The 20,335-nt window shown below is 35.1% G+C and overlaps 1 protein-coding gene across 1 annotated transcript; it reads right to left on the bottom strand.

Annotated features, from left to right (window-relative positions):
* Positions 1-15: 15 nt before the first annotated feature.
* Positions 16-19,879, bottom strand: LOC145610224 (cullin-4-like). Its single transcript, XM_081665517.1, has 17 exons — positions 19,465-19,879; positions 13,524-13,639; positions 13,088-13,434; positions 11,303-11,483; positions 10,993-11,115; positions 10,616-10,903; positions 10,310-10,435; positions 10,068-10,169; positions 9,938-9,991; positions 4,889-4,995; positions 4,719-4,779; positions 4,509-4,640; positions 4,262-4,399; positions 4,089-4,169; positions 998-1,078; positions 805-885; positions 16-346 (listed from the first exon to the last, which is right to left on the bottom strand). The coding sequence occupies exons 1-17, from the start codon at positions 19,811-19,813 to the stop codon at positions 233-235; spliced, it is 2,481 nt and encodes an 826-aa protein (XP_081521643.1). The 5' UTR covers positions 19,814-19,879; the 3' UTR covers positions 16-232.
* Between the last annotated feature and the right edge of the window lie 456 nt (positions 19,880-20,335).

Raw genomic sequence — 20,335 nt, 5'->3', positions numbered from 1 at the left:
GCTATTCAGTACTGATTACCAAATATCTGATATTTTATAACATATTGCTATTGGTTTCGAGAATTTTTTTTTTAAATGCAAAATTATCAAGATATTGGGGAAAAAAATATTACATCTACATTGTTGGGGAAAAAAAAGGGTGCAAGTTACTGTACATTATCAAACAAACCTTCAGCTGACAGTAGCAGGTTTTCCCTGTGTCATCTAGAAGGTTCGACTCAAAATGATCTGTTTACGCCAAGTAATTATATATTTGAGGATTATTCTTGTCTCTCTCCAAGTATTCTCTGTCTATAAGGCTCTCAATCCTTTTCTTCAGATCAGCTGGTTTAATGGGAAACTTGAGCTGTTTCATCAAATAAAACAAAGTAAATTCAAACAGCATATACAGAAATGCAAAAATCAAGTAACATGTCCAATGCGTTTAGAACGTTTAGCTACACATAAGCATTTCAAGCATCAAAGACAGACACATTGTGCTTAATGCAACTAAACAAATAAGCAGCATTTCAAGCATCAAAGACACATTGTGCTTAATGCAACTAAACGATAAGCAACACAGAAGGTACACCTTCCATTCTGAATTACTCGCATCATTTTCCTTTATAAAACCATCACAAATTATTTGCAACACTTTGAAAAGGATGTAATATTCAATACAATTTTAAGCCACTAACAGAAATTCAGTTCCAATCCAGTAATAAAATGCATACATGGGACTGAATATGACAGAATTACAAACGTATATGAACTCCTGTACCCAGCTACTCCCTAGCCCACCCTAATATCAAGTAATAAATTTACCTGTTGGAATAGTTCAGTTATCAGAAGAGTATGACTAAGCACCTTCCTCGTCTTCATAATACGAACTATAGCAGCATCAACCTTTGATTTACGAAAATGTAAAACACTGATTAGCTACCTAAAATAAGAAAATCATACCCTGGAGCAAACTTGCAAGCATTACAAAATGAGGGGCATCGAATACTAAGCAAACCTGATATTGACGATCTTGAAATACTCTCTCAGTGGTGCTCGTGTTCTCCTCCACTGTTTCCTTCATCTGGATTGCATTGACCTGCATCATTCAAACATTCATGATTTTATTGTCAAATAAGCAATCCATGACACATAACAAGAAGATGAAGCTCAGGTCTCAGCACAAAAGAGGAAAAGGGGAAAGAGGGTACTTAGATTTCAGGCAATTGCTCCCTGCACCGTTTAATATAATTTTATCAGAATAAGCAGCACATATTGAAGGAAAATTTGAAATAGACGGTCTCAAATATGGCTGGTCTACTATAAACAGTCGCAACTACAACCAGTATTATTTCTAGTTGGGCCAAACTTTAAATGCATTTGACAGTATTGGACCAGTCAGCTTGTTACAAACTACAGTACGTATTTGTGCTCCGGAAGATGGTCATTTTTTTGGTTGACTTCATTTTTTTCTTTTTCACTCGTGGTGATCACCACCCACACCACCATTGTTGTTACCTTCAACAATCTAGCCCCATGCCCGCTGCCATCTCCACCTCTTTGGCATGGTGGTGATGTCAATATTTCATATTTCAATATCACACATTTACACATTTGTCTCTCTAATGAAGATCTACAGTTGAACATTTGATTATTTATCATGACATCTTTGCACAAATTGACAAAAAAGATTAAAAGCATCAGAGTTTTTGTAACATTCAACACGAAGGAAATTTTATGATTGGGTTGTTCAATTTCCATGTAGTCAAATTTCATGTGGATACCCAGTGATCAAAAGCACATGCTTTGATCTGTTTGCACTAAAGGAATAAAAGGAAAAAAAAAAAAAAAAAAAAAGGTAATAAAATAATCAATGTGCAAAGTGGCACTCTCAAGATCAAACAGATAGGATATTTCTACACGCATCAAGGAATAGCTGAAGGTTACATTATATAAACCACTAATAGCTAAAAAATAAATAAAACCAGCCCCTAAGTAAAAGCCAGGTAACTGCATTAAAATATGTTTTAGAAATTATTTTTAACATATACCACCTCAAGCGGGAGCACTTATACATATAGCCACTTCAGCAGAATCTTCATTCAAAAATCCACCCTCAAATTTGGTTCCATGTATGATTTCCCAAGATTCAATTAACATACTTATGAAAAGAATCTCCCAAATCTTATTCGAGGGAAGCTGTGTTGTAGATGATGCTATGGAATTCCTTTTTACCACACTCTGCAGCATATTAGCCCAAATTCTTTAAATAATCGCCAAGCCATCAAAGGTGCTCCTCAAAAAACTTTCAAAGTCTTAGAAACAAACAAAGCGGTGACTACAAGAGAATGATGTCAACATCAACTAAGGGCCTGTTCTCCCTGACTGAACTCGAGCTGAGCTGAACTGAAATGAAATGAATCTATTCCTTTCTTACTCACCCATCCTCACATTAGTTCCTTAAAGATGCCATTGTAACCATCACCTAGTTGTCTCAATAACACAGAAAATTACTCTGCAAAAATGCACTTCTAGCACTACTTCACCAAAAAGTCTAGGATACTGGATAGTAGGAACAACTGACAGTTCCAACTAAATGACCTAGAGTTAATTCAGCTAAGAAAGAATTTGGGAGGTCCACCTTACTGAAACTACTACTTTAATAGAGTTCACAAAAAAGTTATTACTACAAAATACATAAAATGGATATGATAGTAACAAAGCAATTCTACCATAGCATGTAGATGAAAAGCATTATAGATGAAAACTTCTCAAAGAATACATGATAGAACAGCCATACACCTGTTCTTCTATGAGTAGCCCCTTTACTCATAATTATCTTTGTCCATGACAAGACAACTCTAATGCCAAGTCTGCCAACCAATTTGGACAAGCCCCTGATGTTCAGATCTGTGATTGACTATCCGAGTCCTTGATAACTATTTCAATCAACAAGGTTTCACAATTTACCATTTGGAAGATGAACAAAGACATAAAATTGATAACATGAAAAAGGATCTTCAACACTAGGGCCTACACCCCTTGCCTGAACCAGTGTACAATTCTAAGATATAGGCATAACAAACAGTCTAAAACTGCACAGTAAACAGCCAATAAACAGCCAAATTGAAAATTTTGAAATCCTTCCTATCTTACCATGTCATATTTGTTATCGGGAAGTGGTTTGCCTATCTTACCATGTCATATTTTGTCATGATTTTAGTCCAAAATTAAGGTTAAAAGTGCCCTAATCATGTATGAGGGATCTAAATGCGCACTTGAGGTAAAATGAAGAGTGCAAATGATAATATTGTTTCCCTACCTTTTGAAACGTTTGAGATAACTCTTATGAATAGTGTTTGAACAATTAAAACCTCTAAAATGTTTATTTCCTTATTTGCCCTCATTTATGTTGATTACCTCTTTTTTGATATTTATACCCCTAAAAATATTTGTTTATATATTTTCCCACATCAATGCTACCAACCAATGACATAACGACAAACTGAAAGTGCTCCTGGACATGGCTAATTATGGCGCGCGCATCGCACGTGTTAGCCACCCTAGTTATATTAAAGGAAAATGATAGTGTATGTAGGATATTAGTTTCCTAGTCAATGTTTAGCATTAGCAGCTAAACCATGTACTGTTATGTTTATTTTGAGATTTTTTACCCCCCCCCCCCTTCACTGACACACACAATCTGTCTTCCCTTCCCATTCTTCAAAGAAACCACTATAATGCAAAAAACTCTCAAACTCTCCAAACTATAACAAAAATCAAAGTCCAAACTACATGGTACAATCTTCGGAATATAATTGCAATTTTGCAGCACAATCAACCTCTCTTCCCACAATTGCTCATCTTCCCCTCCCACTACAATGCAAAAATCTGTCAACATCTACAAACTCAGATAAGACTGAGAAAATGCAAAGTCCAAACTAATACAAGCTACACATTAGCAAGCACGATGCTATGTGGCAAGACAGGTACATTATTAAGAAAATAATCTGATGTAATAATTGACAGAATCAATTCGATAATTATCTTCTTCACTGTGTATTATATGTAGTTCATGTATAAACTCATAATTATAAGACCTCGGATACCTTTATACGATAGAGCGGGGCAGCAAATGTGTCATTGAACACAAAAGAGTCATCATCCTCCACTTCTCTGCCTTTAGGAACCTGCATTTTTAAATTTATAACAAGTGTTTGATACAATATCTCAAACATAATATCCAAAGAAAGTTTTGAATAAACTATTTGCTGGTCAGTACCTTCTGAAGGACACGAACTTTGCCACATGCAAGGGACTGGAGAGTTCTCCGCAGCTCTTTATCCTCAATTCCAGTGGCATCCTTCATATCTTGGAAGCTCAGACTCTCAGCATCGTTAAATAGCATCAAAACTACGGCCTAGGTATCACAATACATAAGTTAAAGAGTCAAAACAAATTAAAAGGGCTTCTATAAGCAAAAAATAAAGTCAATAAACAAACAACAAAAGTAATAGGAGGAGACCAACCTGAAACAGAGAAACTGCAAGCTCCTTTTTACCTTTTGGGAAGTCTGCTTTCAGGACACAGTGACCCAGAGAATTTTGCCACATTAGCCGTCTACCACTGTGTTTGTTAAGGTAAAACTCTTTAAATATGTCCTGCACATCAAACCAGAATCAAAACACTTGTGTGGCAGTGCGTTTACAAATCATCTGGCTTCACAACTTGTATCTTACCTGGTATACATTTAACTCATGTGGGAGCCTGACATCCATCGGGGGGTACGTTGGCCAATAACTGCAGCAAAATAACAAGAGATTTACCAGTGGACCAAGCAAGGAAGCCTACTAAACAAAACCTCTTCAATCCTTTTGGATTCAAAAACCAGACTAGAATAACAACCTACCCTGTGGTTAAGACATGTACGCTCATCTCAATTCCTGATGGAAGTTTTGTCCTTGCTTGGGATGATTGTTTAAAAGAATCATTAATTTCCTTTGATAATTCAATGTCCTGCAAAAATACAAGAGAATAAACAAACTATACATTCACAAATATATATTAAGAAGCATACGGTCATTTAACACTAGAACCCAACAATAGGATATACAAGTATTTTCACAAACGTATATTATTGGATTAAACCGCCATATCTAACTTTACTTGACATGAAGTCTACGAATCAGGAAGCAAAATGTGCATCAAATCGACAAATCTGTCGATGTGAGTAATCATGTTGAAAACCAAATCAGACACTTTAACATTTTAGAATTTAATGCTGTACAGCAATTAGATACTCCACTGAAAGAGGAACGGAAGAAGATACAGTCTTTCACTAGATACACAGTCCTGTGCTGCACAAAGAGGTACTTGTAACCTAATCTGTATAGCAGATTGAGAGCAATGAGACAGGTCAATAATTATTAGGCCTTTTTTCCAGCCAATATATAATGTAAATGGGGTAGTTGGGTCATAAATATTCAGTACTATTCCATAACAAACTGAAGCTAAGTTTTGAGCTTCCCCAATACGAGGGTAATGAATACTTGTAGAAGGGGGCTGAAGTAATCTTAAAATTACCTAGAACCATGGCCCTTCCTCTGTAAAGTAAACAGCCCTCTTAAACCACAAATCCCTACTTTTTGCTGATATCCCGACTTTAGATCAAGCATAGAGAAATTCAAGACCGGTAGAGTTAATCTAGAAGCTTATCAGTCTTTACAAACATTGTCTATCTGTTTAAGGCCTCTGTAATCCATACATAGCCTCCATAACACATTCTTCTTTATTAAAGAGAATCAGGCTAAAAAATGGCCTAATCAGGCTAAAAAATGGTCTACAATAAGGCCCTATTATTCCAGCTGAATCCATTAAATCTCATCAGGATTGGAGGTTTAGATGAAGCGCATGCTTACAAGATCATTTCCCCTTTATTATTTTTATTTTTTCAACGTTTTAGGGTGATTGAATGTTCTTTTTCCCTAATTGGTGGGCATACAAAAGATCTCAAATAATTGTTGCAAGGTGGTATGCAAAAATGGTGGCACCGTCCACTCGTGTCTTCCTAATAATGTTGTGCTACCTTTTATTGATTCTAACTCAATCTTAATTTCTCCTTTCTCTTTGAATAGTCCTCAACATGGCTTATATTTCATTTTTCTCTACGTTACTACGTTAGGTCTCCAAGAAAGTTTATGAAAATCCCTCTATCCTGAAATTAATTTCAAAGCTGGAAGCTTCCAATTGCTGAGTATTGGACAGCCAATTTTACCATCAATATCAAACATAAGTTACCTAGCATAAGGGGTTGAAATTTGAAACAAATTGTAACTCCTAAAGTTGGAGTGGCACCCCCTTAACTAACCTTCTTTTGAGCCAAGACACACCGATATAATTTTATAGGTGAACCACCGTATCAAGGCATATGAAATAGTGGGTTGCACCAAGATCCACCATGACTACCACTTCTTCCTCCCTAATTTTAATCACCATTACAGAGTTGTACAAATTATTCCCACCACCAATTTTAGAGAGATTTAAGAGAGCCTTAAATAGGACGATGGAATGTTACTCATCGTCTATGGGTCTGACTACTGCTTCACCCTCCTCTTCATCATCTTTGCCGAGTAGCACACAGCTATATGACCCACCAACCACCACTCATCAGACCAAAAAGAAAGGTTTTTCTCCCTTATATGCTATAGATCGTAATTGTCAGTCTCTTTACTTCAATGGTAGGTTTGGAGAAAGCTCATTGTCTGTTGTTGTTTTGGGCTAAGCTATCGAGCCAAGATAATTGGTTAAGTGGTTTTGGGTTATAAAGGTAGTTTGTTAAAATTGTATACGTAATAAGGGGTAGAGTACATTCTTAATTATGTAGCTATTAGGTATCCCAAAATAATCTTGCTCTAATTGATGGAGACTGAGACGTGAATTTGAGATTGAAATGAAATTAAGATGAAATTAAGAAAATAGAGAAGAGAAACAGGGAAGCAGCGGCTATATGGGAGTGATTATATCATCAATACAACAAAAACGAAAGAGAAACGATTACTCTTTGGATTCCCTTCTCAATCCTTCTTATTATACAAAGTCTGACACCTTTCCATAATTCCCCAAATTCCACGCCTAATTTCTGCCCATAGCAAGGCCTAACTGAATTCTTATATCAAGGTAGCTTCCCATTTATTCCTTGTCCACTTGCCTAGCATATACTTAGGCCTACATAAATTGAAATCAAAACTATGCAAATAGCAAAAATACATTTTATTGATAATGTACTGCAGACGAGTAAATAAAAAATAGTTAAAGTAAAGGACTAATTGTTGCTTAATTACCAGCTAAATTGGACTAGATCAGAAGCCCAAATTTATTATTATAATTACCACCATTCAAGCATAATTCTCACAAAAGACAGACGAGAGGAAAGGTAGAGCATGGCATTCACGACGACTCTACAGCTGCAACAGGGAACTTACAGTCAAGCATGATAAAAGGTAGCCAGCAGGTGATAATTTAGGGTGGCTTCACTACAATTCAAAGGATACCTATTATACTAAGAAAAGTTATATTTTTTTATTCATCCTAGATTTCCTTGTTGCAAATATTGTTTATTGTCTAGAAAGTTATATGTTCAAAACTGCTTGAATGCATCAAATACATTATTGAAGGGATTTTATAGCCAAGGTATCGACATTTTAGGTTACAAAGAGGTAACTGAGAGGAGAGGAAAGGAAAGGGGGGAACATATGATGAAAAAACAAAAAAAAGGAAAAGAAACGAAAAGGGAAGAATTACCTAATTCCTCATAGCCTCAGAAGTTCAGATATCATTTATTAGGTAAAATATTGCAAGCCACAATAAAAATAGACCACAAACATGTTAAAATTGTCTGAAAATGTTTTTTTCACCATAAACTGAGATAGAGTTACTCTTCAACCCCCAGATAATCTTTATTTTCACAAACAAAGCAACAATTTTTGAAAATCTGAGCAGAACAATAATTCACTATCCAAAATCATATCATATGCTATTGATGCAATCTAAGTCACTCGGACTCTTCATTTCACACAAAGTACCCCGGGCACTCCTACGTATCTCACCAAAATATTTCACAAAATAGCCGAGTTGACACTTGGACACGTTCCCAAGTCCAAGACATAGTATGTAATGCATTGAGCATGGAATTTAGTGACTATCTTTTACATTCCTTCAAGTCTCCATCTGTGTCCTACCAGAAGTAGATTCTTGGCATGTCCCCCCTCAACCTCTACCAAAAACAGAGAATCCAGATGAGTGTCAGTCAAAGTTAGACCTTTACCCACTTCCCAAACAATTTCCAGCAAACATAATTGGATTTTGGAAACAATGGAAGAGACAAAATATTGCAATAGCCTCAACACTTAACACTTACAGACCTACAATTTACAGCCTTTATTCCCTGTAATAACAAACTTAGCCTACCCCTACAGCTACACAAAATCTACTGAATTAAGAGTACTTTGCTTCAAGATTTGAAGATTTCCCCTTTCATTATTTTCCACAGAATCCTCAAGGCCTACAGTTGCTAGGACTTCAAGAACATAGCCGTTGGTCAAAGGCTCATCTGTTAGAAAACCTCATCTTAATGCAGGCATGCTTTTTGAATCAAGAGGTTGAGGATATAAGGGATTTCATAACAAAGGTTTCCACCATAGAGAAAAATGTCAAAACATACAAAGGCCATTCATCTTCACATTAGCCTAGATGTACATTCTAAGACTGTACTGTCTCATACCATTTACACTAGCTCACAAATACTCTACAAACTAGGCAACCTAATGAATCTTGAACCGCCACATATTAGACAAAAATTTTGAACCATAACAACTCCCCCACCCCCCTTCACTCGAGTTCCAGTCATTGGGAAGATTGGGAATGTGCAATTTCCAAACAAACTCAAAAGAAGAGGGGGGGGGGGGGGGGTTTGGTGGGGGTACAAAATCCACTTCAAAGACCAAGATATTCAAGACTCCAAGATTTCTTCAAAATGAGGTTACGCTCTTCTTCAAATAGATATACAATCTATTCAGAAATAGGTAACCTATTAAAACCTAATATATTAAACAGTCAGAAATTTGTCAGCATTAGGAGATGCCTCATAATATGATATTATGCTTAACCATCACATTGACATTTGTAGAGTAACATGGGTATATAGTAATATAATATAAATAAAGCATTCTATGTGTGATTGCCTGATTGGTGTCCATGTTAATTTCAGGGTGCACAATGAAATTACATGCATGCATTTTTTTTTTGTATTGACGTAAAAATTGTTCTCTTGCCATTCTTATGACCAACTCTTTTGCATTTCTTTTCCTTATCTTAAGCATACCTTCTCTTGCCTTCCTAATCCCCCCACCCTTCTCCCCCTAAGATTTTTCCTACATCCCTCTAAACCACATGAACCTTTATTTCACATGATGTAAACAGCCAAAAGACACTGAAATTAATATACTTCATTTTTGATAAAAATACAAACTAAAGAGGAAAATAGCAAGATAAGCTAGACAGAAGGCCGAGTAGCTTTGGTGAATTATGGCTTAGTACTGGTTTGAAATTGAGAAACATTAAACCTAAAGTCCCTTAACGCACACTCAAGCTCTCGAGTTCATTTCTTATTCAGCTTTGGTAAATAATCCCACTTGATAAGATAAGATGCAAGTAATTCATCATAGTTTTAATTACTTTTAATATTTTATTTTGGACAAGAAAAGGCTTTTTCTTTCCTTTGAAAAACCAAAGGTATCAGATACAAGTAAATCAGAAGAGCACAAACAGTACTCTCAGCAGTAAAAATAAAATAAAATAAAAATTTGCATCCAAATAATGCTGTATGTCATGTAATCACATTTTAAACAATAGAATTTGTAATTGCTTGTTAAAATAACGATTTCCAAGATAAGATCCATACCTTGAACATTCCTTCAAGTTTATTTGTAAATTGACTACCGCACTCAGTTTTGAGCTGCAATGCCAAAAAAAAAATGATCAAGAGAAAATAATTGTACTTCAAACCATCAGAATTATATCAATAAAGTCACCTTTGAGATCATAGACTTTTCAGCATCAATCGAAGCACTCTTTCCTAACAACAGCCTCTTCGCAAGATCCTTTTTGTAAAATGCTTCAAATACATCCTTACCCTAGAATTAACAGAGGAAATGAGATATTGGCCCAAATACGTAGATTGAATTAATAGAACAAAGAAAAATAATTCTTGGATGCAGGTCAATTGCAACAGAAAGAGAACCTTCAAAATTCCACTTAACATAAACAAACTTACCTGTATAAAACGGAATAAGACCAAAACTTTATCAAGGGTTCCCTCCAATTCCTCTTCAGATGTTCCTTTATTGCCCGCTCGAAGCTTCTCATCCAGAAACTTCGCAATCAGCTCCGCAGGACGGTTCTATTAAATCGAGTATAAAGTTAGAATTGATGATGCATGAATATAGCAAATTTAAGCAAAGCACGTAGAGAACAAAAGATATAAAAAAAATAATACACACGCATGTCCCACATTCATTATGTATTAGCTAACTTGACTTCAAGTTGGTAACTAGAAAATAGACGCTTTTAAAATGCCTACCTGACGTAGATTAATTAGGTACTCAAACGAATCTTTGATAGTATTTCCAAATGATTCATTCTTTGAGAAACTTTCTTCCCATATTTTATCAAGTGCTGCCTTGAACTCCAAGAGGCAAGAAACCATGTCTTTATCTTTCTCTTCATCCATAACTGTAGCCTGACCAGCTTTGCGGATGTAGGAACTTAGTGCCTGTCTCAGAGACTCAAGGGCGTCGACCCTGGAAAATAAACTGTACATTCTATGCAGATCATCGACACGACTTCCATCCATCAGCATCATGAAGCCCTGCTCAAAATATTAACACTTCAGTAATAATACAGCAAAATATAGGAAATGAAAGTGCAGAGATGCCACGAGTATTGCAAAAGTCATACCTTATCAAGTATTGCAGATATATGACGCTCAAGAAGCTGCTTTTCAGCCGTTGAGATGAGTGGTTTTCTAGTACTTGCATCCAAGTAAAGTAGACATCTTTCTTGTTCTTCATGTAATCTTATCTGCAAAGAAGCATCAGTATCAGATTTTGACTGCAGAAAGGTTGCTGTATAGGAATAGCCATATTATATGCCACACACTAAATGATAATAACAGCAGTACAAAAACACAGTTCCAGTATCATAATAATGAATAACGCAAGGAAAAAAAATGCTTAAACTAGAGGGGATACTAAAAGCAAACACATACTTCGACATGCTTCAAATAATCTGGAACATCCGACTGCTGCATGTATTTTGAACCTTCAGCAGCATAAAATTCCTCTGTGCAAGCAAGGAATGGTTTTTCAAAGCTCTCTTGGTAAATTCCAAGAGCAGTAAACATTTTCAAAAGATGGTTCAGAAGAGTCCTATCAACAGCTTCACCTAATCTGGGAAACAGTGACAAAATGAAAAAATAAACACCTTACAATGGCAGGAACTCTGTACACAATTTTGTTATAATAGCACCTAATATTAAAGAAAATGTATAAAAGGTCCAATGCTTTACAAATAACTCAAGAACAAACATTTTTTATTACAGAAAGATGAAAAAAAATAAAAGAAGCATAAATATAAACCATAACAGATGTAAAAACAGCATTTTAGTCCCTCCTTTTCCTTTGAAACAGCAAAATAAGAAGAAAAAATATGGTTAACAGAAAAGAAAAGAAAGAAAAAACCTTTTCAGGTAAAATCAAAAGACAGAAGCACAAATATAATACTACATAATAAGTGCACTACAAGCACTTAGTCCCTCTTCTTTTCCTCTGAAACAGCAAGTGTCATGGACCCAAGTAGCCCAGTATGTAATTTGGGTCAGCCACCTCATTTGGGTGAGCCACCACTAAGGGTCTATGCTCGAAGGCAGAACAAAACCAAGGGGACAGGAGTACAAGCAACAGAACAGCCAAATCAGCAAAAAGAGGAACAGAACAAAAGTCATCAATGAAGCACTAAGGGGAGGGAAAAAAGACTGATTTTCTGACCATGTGATACTTTTGGCAATAGAGGAATGTAATTAAAGAGTATGTTTAACCCTTGTCATTGAGCTTGAGTATAAAAAAGCAGTAGTAGAATAGCAATTATCCAGAAATTGAGAGAAAACACTTGTTGAGAGGTGTAGCCTAAAGCAACTAATTGAGAGTGATAGCCTAAAGCTATTGATCCTTGTAAGCAATTTTGTATTATTGATCAATTAACTAAGCTTCCTACTCTAAATTCTTGCATAATAATTACTATTAATTGATACTTGCCGGAGGTAGTCTATAACAGCAAGATAAGATTAATATGAATTGACCTTGCCAAAAAACAGAAAGCAATATGAAGATAATTCGCCATTATTAGTCAATTAACCAAGTTTCCTACGCTAAATTCTTTCATGATACGGTTAATTAATATTTGCCAGAGGCAGTCTATAACAGCAAGATAAGATTAATATGAACTGAACATGCCAAAAAACAGAAAGCGATATGAAGATAATTCTATTCCAGACACGCACACGCACACGCACACACACAAGCACGCACACACACGCGCGCGCACACACACAAACACAAACACAAACACACACGCGCACACACACACCCAAAAAAAAAAAAAAAGTTCCAAAAAGGTTAAAACAAAAGCCTTCCTCTCAACTGTAAAAACTAGTGCAGAAGATAGTTCACGAACAAACATCAAATTTTAGCATCAGCCACAATTCAAAACAACATGCTAGAACAAACAAAAAGCACAGGCAAAATATATCAACCAGCATCTGTAAGATAAGTTGTCCTCTTCGAGATATATCACACAGACACACAATACTACATAACAATAGCATAGGGAAAAAGCAGAGGAGCCAAAATGTCAGTCAACTTAATCTGTATGATGGAAATATTGCGTAAGGGATCAAAGTTGTGATAACGATGTCATTGCATATTTCAGCCATATGTCCATATAACATAGTTTAGAAATAATGAAAAATACAAAGCAAAGAAACATGCAAATTTACCTTTCCCTCTCGATCATTCTCAAAAGACCGGTAACGGTTTTGTGCTCAACTTCAGGAGATGAAGAAAGATGTTTACGAAATAGCTGTAATCCCATGTCCCACAATGACTTCACATTTGGGGTCTGTTTCACATATGTCCTATCAAGATACAAAGCTATGCCACGAATCATCAGCATTTGGTCACAAAGGTCTTGCCAGCATTTCTCAACAAGTGATAGAAAAACTACTAGGTCTGGACTTTGACCAACCAATGAATGCAGTACCGCAGAAACATGAGCTTCACACTCCTTCTCAATTCTTTGATAAAGACTTCCCCCCATCTTGTGCAGGCAAAGATCATTAACAGCCTAAAAATTTGAGATCACAACTGTGAATAATATTCCACAAAGGACAAGGTAGTTTGTGTTTTCTACCAGGAAGTTGTGAGTTTATTTACCTGATAAAGTTTCTCTAGGTCACACGAATCAGGCTGCTTTAAGAATATAGCATTGATGGCTGACTTCAAGGTTGCCCAAGTATCTTCCTCGAAGTTAGGGGGTAGGGTAGGCTTAGCTGTTTCACAATGAGCAAAGAAGAATAAAGTCAAATTAGCATTTTGAATAGATACACTCTCAGTAAATATTACTATCCGATTCCATCTGATAAACTCCAATTAGATTAAAAACAGTCAAATGGCAGCATGATGAACCCAGCTTTTTGGCTTCCACATACAATGAACAATATAATCAATACAACTACCCACAGATTTTAAAGGAACACTATTATCATTTACATAAGCTACAACAGGATAATCAAAGAGTGAATTTCCAAAATATTGCAACATGATGTACTAGAATATAAATCTGATGCATTGGCATTAAGACTTACTGAAGTGAGTAAAAATGTAAAAATTGAGACAAAATGGTCGAGAAACAAATGCCCACAACATAAATTGATTCACTCTACCTCTAGAAATGATCTAAATTGAAACAACAAATACTGATAACCAAACAAAACCTATAAAGCCCATTCCTCTTCAGAAAAAAAACATTAAGCACTCACATATATATTTTTGATCCCTAACCTTAATTCATAATGATGAAAATATTAATGTAGAACTGATGGAGAACATTTGTTTCAGGTCTTTTCTTTAGTTTCTTGTTCCTCTTCACAATTGATAAATAAATGTCAGAAATTTGTGTAAATTTCATCTCAACTTTCTGATACTTAAACACCTAGTACTGCTGCATTTATCCCAATTCCCAAAGTTCTGATAATATCCTTGATTTTCTGATATAGAATAAATTTGAAAAAATATGGAAGTAGAATCCCTGGATTCATCACTCTTTTTCTCTAACATGACATAGGCAAAATCCTTGATTACAATGTCAGCATCTGCCTCACACAAGGGCCATAAATAGTGTTATTGAAGAGCTATTGTTTTCAAGATTGTTTTTCGGAATTGGAAGATAGTTGTTCTATTGATTGTTGCCAAATTACTAATATTAGAACAAGAAAATTAAATAGTTGTGATATTTTTTGGTAGTCCAGTTATAAGTAAATATCCTTCCAGTAAAAAGCTCTTTGGTTGAATAGGTTAACCCATCGTCACCCATAGATAGATGTTATAGCTAATTATAGAAGATAATTAAATGGCTTTAATACCATTCAAAGTACCATATAATATCAGTATCACCTGAAACTTTAGTAACTAAAAATTTAGTATTAGAAAAGTCCACAAGCTGTGTTTTTGGAGAGCTGATATAAAGAGTTTTCTTTCTAAGAAGAATTTTTCTGGCAGTTGTTTCTTAATTGTTCCAAAACTATCAGAATTAAGAAAGCATCCTATGTGATTTTAGGATAACATTTGGTGGTTGCTCAGCTGACTTAAGTAATAAGGGAAGTAAAAGTTCCAGGTGAGTGGAAGAATGTACTTAATTGGTGGCAAGAAATCGAGAAACTTGCATTCAAATTAGGAAATTTTGTCAGAAACTACCTTTTAAATCATTGTTTTTTTTTTGAAGAAAACATCTTTTTTTTAAAAATGTTGTAAAAAAACCACCTAATTTAAAACTTTGTTGTAATTCACCACATGATGTAGGAAAATGAGCTTCAACTATAAACGATTTAATCGTCATTTGTTCTTGTAGTGGCAAATTACAACAATAATTTTAACTGACGTGGTTTTTTTTTTTTTTCAAAAGATGGTTTTTCACAAAACAAGGATTTAAAAGTTGGTTTTTCACAGAATTTCCATCAAATTATAAAAAGGCTCTCTACTCCACAACTAACTTTCCTGCTTCAATTTCGCACAATTAAGGATGATCCTTCAACGCAATAGGCATGCCTTGTTGCAAACATCTATACCAAATATTACAATAACCATGGTTGTTACCTTCTATCGAAGACACTTCCCCATAATTCTTTAGCTTCATGTGTGTTTTGCAATTGATTTGTCATTTTCTTTGAATCATAGGACTTTTCCTATATCCTTAACACCTGTAATTTTAATTTTCATTAAGGGTAGCAATTAAATCTGAATCCAATCCATATTTGATTCCAAACTGTTTGAAACCAAAACTGAGTAGGAATCGGGTTGAGTTCAAAGGCTACAAGTATACGAACCAGGTTATGCTCATTAAAAGGCCAGCGAATTTTTTTGACTTTGCTAAATCTTTAGAGTATTAAAGCCAAAGTAAACCTTAAGCCCATCACTTGTTCTGATTTTGCAGCCAAGAGTCAAAACCCCTCTCTCCCCCCGTTTATTGCATTTGCTCATTAAAGCCAATCAACTAACTTCTGTTTCCAAAAAGCAATCTAAACTTCTCTCCCTGTCATTCTTCACGGATGTATATACTTGACTTCATTTCCCATTTTATCAATTGGGACTAGGTTTAATATGCTAGTAGAAAAAGATAAATAAAAAGGAACGAATCATAAAGTTATTGGATTCAAAAAAAAATTTCCCATCGTTGGCTCCTGTAAGTGTTAATTACCTTTCAGTTTTCCAATTCACAAGGTGTTTATGGCACTTTGTATTGTAAACTTTGTGTGTGTATATATACATAAATTTAGAACATAAGCTGAAAAAAATAATTTAGAACATAGGAACAAATTTAAAACATAATCTAAAAAACAATTTAGAACATTGGAATTTTGGAACATAAGTAAGAAAATTTTTCGAATATAGGAAAAACTTTAGAACATAAGTTGAAAAAAATTTAGAACATAGGAAAAACTTTAGAACATAATTAGGGTTCTTACATAAGAAAGGGTTCTTATATAAGGTGGGGTTCTTACCGGATCCCTCCCCTATATATATATATAATATATATATATGTATATATATATATATATATATATATATATATATATATATATATATATATATATATATGAATCAACTCACCAAGCATTAAAAAGTATGAAATATATTAAATATTAAAACATATGACAGAATATAAATATACATATAATAGTTATAATGGACAATTTCAAATTATAGGAAGTTTACTTTATATAATGAATCAACTCACCAAGCATTAAAAGTATGAAATATATTAAACATTAAAACATATGACAGAATATAAATATACATATAATAGTTATAATGGGCAATTTTAATTTATAGGAAGTTTACTTTAGAAACAAAACTTCTTTCTATGTAACAATGAACTTTTTTTTTTAGCTTTGGAGGGAAAATTTATAATAACTTGTTGCCAAGTGTCCCTCCTAGTTTCACCTTTACTAGTATGTAATAGATTAGAATTTCTTTTTATTTTAAATGCTTACTTATGAAAAGATTTGTTACACTTTATCAAAGATAATAGGTTAATATTATAGTTGGTCCATCAACACTTATTAATATATTTCAATTTTACCTATGAGTCACTCTACAAATTTCAGGTCTCAACTTCTTGGTTGGTTTATTGACCTTTCGAATTGTTGTTTATAACAATTTTCTTTGGGAACCACAAATACTATCAAACAAGAATTTTTAGTGGATTTGTAATAGAAAGTGAGAAGATCTGAATAGATTGGACTTGAAAATGAGTAATATAGTAATACAGTCTTGGACTCAGATTTGGAGGCAAACTAATATTTCTTTTGCTGGTTGGGTTGATTTCAGATGTACCAGTAAAGTCCGATTTGTTGTTACCCACCCATCTTTATTCTTCATCCTTGTTGCAAGTACAGAGAGCTTCTCACCTAAGATAAAGAGCTCGTCTAATACAAAATTCTTCACACCATTCGTTGAGAACTTCGAGAACTTCAAATATAACCAGGTCAATCTCTAAAAACTGTACCTAAAATCTAGCATTTGGCAATTACTAAAAATTGTTTCTCAATTCAGCAAACATCTTTAAAGATAATCCCATCCTAACCTATATCCAACCCATAACATACACCACCAACATTAACCCTATGGCTAATGGAAGTTACACAGGCAAAAAAAAAAAATACCACCAAAAACTATGGACACTAGCACCCAAAATGTTAGATTTACCACTTTAATCAACAAAAATTCACCCTTGATGAATAGCTTCTACCACTACAATACTAATGGAAACAAGAAATTTGGGCTAAGAACTCTTGACTAGCAATATCCCGAGCAGTCTAGTGCACTACAGTATTCACCAATGTCAGCTACCTTAGGACAACCTAGAGGTCAGGCAATTGTCAAGTAAGCCATATCACAACTTGAAAGACGAGCACATAGATGATGAAAACAATATTAGACAAGCTAACTTCATTACAATAATAGATAGTCATTACTTAAACACCATTTCCTATGACTTTGAATGCACCAATGCAATGGTTTGGCAGGCTGAAGAGCCTTATACTAAATTCAGTTTCTCCTTTTCTTAGTGCAGCAAGGGCAAGTGCGGAAAGTGACTACAGGTAGGGGTGTAAATGAGCCGAGCCAAGCCGAGTACTACCTTGTTTATGTTCAAGTTCAATTAACTTAGACGAGTTCGAGCACGATCTCGAGCTTTCAAGTGAGCTCAAAAATCTATTCAAGCTCGGCTCATTTAGTATACTTTATGTTCGCGAACGGCTCGTGAACGGCTCATTTATTAAACAAGTTTATTATAATCGAGCGTTTCATGCATGAGTTTAGTAATAAACGAGCTTCTCTAATAAACAAGCTTTGTACTTTCAGATTTGAAAATCTTAAAAAGTAGCATAATAATTAAATCATAATAATAAACCTAAAAATTAAATCTTAATTATTGAAAAACTTAAGAATTAAATTAACAATTGTGAATAAATCAATTCATGAATATAAATAAACGAGTAGTTCGCAAATATAAATAAACGAGCTATTCTTGAACTTATCTGAATGAGCAAATCTATGTTCGTGTTCAAGCTCATTTATTAAACGAGCTTCAAAATTTGTTCAAGCTCGGCTCATTTATCAAATAAACGAACATGAACGAGCTTCAGCCGAGCTTGAACCCGAGTAATTTATTGATCGGCTTGGTTCATTTACACCCCTAACTACATGTTTAACTAATACAAGGAAAAAGTATTATACTTTGTAAACCCCCTCCCCCTGGTTGGATTTTATTAACATCAAAACCTTTGGTACACTGAAACAAAAATATACAACATGAGTGCCACTAATGGCATGTATATGAAGCTACCCCTGTATCAATCCTTATACCTCCACCGTAAAAATTAACAATAAAGCAGCAACACTTCATGAAGATCCCACCATTGACATATCTGCTTAAATTAAGACAAAAATGGCATACAGAAACCACTCAGTCCATTCCAAGTTCATACCAACAAAATTTACAAATCTAACATCCTAAAGAACAAAAACTTTGATCCCATTCACTTCATAATTATTTACCTTTCATATGTACATAGTACCTCAAGTCGCAAATTAGGAAACTTTGTCTATATGACCATAATTCCAACTACTCATTATCCCAAATAAAATAGCTATAAATTACACACTGCTCAATGCTAATGATGGATCATGGAAACAACAGCAACCATAACAACGGACACATTTACCATATCCTCAAACATCTTCCGATAACGAATGTTCATAAAAACCTCCATCCAAAAACCAAATCCAAGCGCTATCATCCTCGCCGAAAAGCACTCATCTTCACTAATAACCTTAAACATTCAAACAGCTTAGCTCATATAAACCTACCGCCATTTCTACCTCAATTCAACAACAAATCGCCCTCAATCATTCGCAACACCCCGAAAACAAAAACCTAACATAATCCCTCAATTCAATTCCTCACTCTACCGCTAAAAATCTAACAAAAACCACAAACAATCCAATTAAACAGCAAATTCCAAAAACCCTAACAATCCAAAATCCCAAATTACCAAAATCAGGTACGAGAAAAAGAAAGAGAAAGAGCAAAAACCTTTAACAAGCTTGATAACAAGCTTCTTAGTAGAGGGATTAGGAGGGGTGGCCTTCTTCCGGGACAAATTCGCGGTAACCCCAGCAGTGATCGGAACACGAGAATTCGAAGAAGGAGAAACAGCAGCAGCATCAGACTTGAGATCGTCATCAACAATCATGGAAGCAGGGGTATCGGTATCGTCATCGGCGGCGGAGTTGAAGGAATGGTGGAGGCCATTCTTGGAGTCGAGGGACTGAGAGTGGGACTTGGGCTTCTTCATCGGAGAAGAGAAGGCGGAGGAAGAGAGGTTGTTGGTGTTGGTGTTGGAAGCGGCGGAAGAAGGGCGCTTGGTGTTGGGGGGAGACATGAAAATGAGGGAGAATGAAGATGGGTGGGGGGGTGTCTTAGCTGAGGGTCATGGTATTTGGTGTTGGTAAGAAAGAGAGAGGGGGGATATGGAAGGAAGAGAGTGACTATGATGGGGAGAGTCGAGAGGGAGAGAGTGCTCTAGATTTTGCCACTTTTTTATTTAGAGGAATTTATATAAGAGGCTCGTTTTACCTCAATTGGTCTTAGCTACACTCTAGTGCAGCCAAGATGGCTGCAACAGCGCGTGGCCCAATACTCGTGGCCCAAACCAAACAGCAGCTTCTACCCAATACACAGCCCACCCGACGCAATTTCAATTTCAGAAAAAAAAAAAACCGTCATATTCAACCGCCATTAATTCCAATTTTTAAACATTTACTTCCTCACTTCAAATTATTTTCTCTCTCTTCATTCTTTAATTTTCTCTCTCCTTTCTCTTGATTTCTCTCTCTAGAAAATTGAAAATCCATGGCAAGCAAGCTTCTACCATCTCCGAAAAAAGGGTAAATTCAAAATTAGC

Source organism: Chenopodium album, chromosome 24 (assembly GCF_948465745.1).
Source record: "Chenopodium album chromosome 24, dcCheAlbu1.1, whole genome shotgun sequence".
NCBI lineage: Eukaryota > Viridiplantae > Streptophyta > Magnoliopsida > Caryophyllales > Amaranthaceae > Chenopodium > Chenopodium album.
This window is presented reverse-complemented; position numbering and strand designations above follow the sequence as displayed.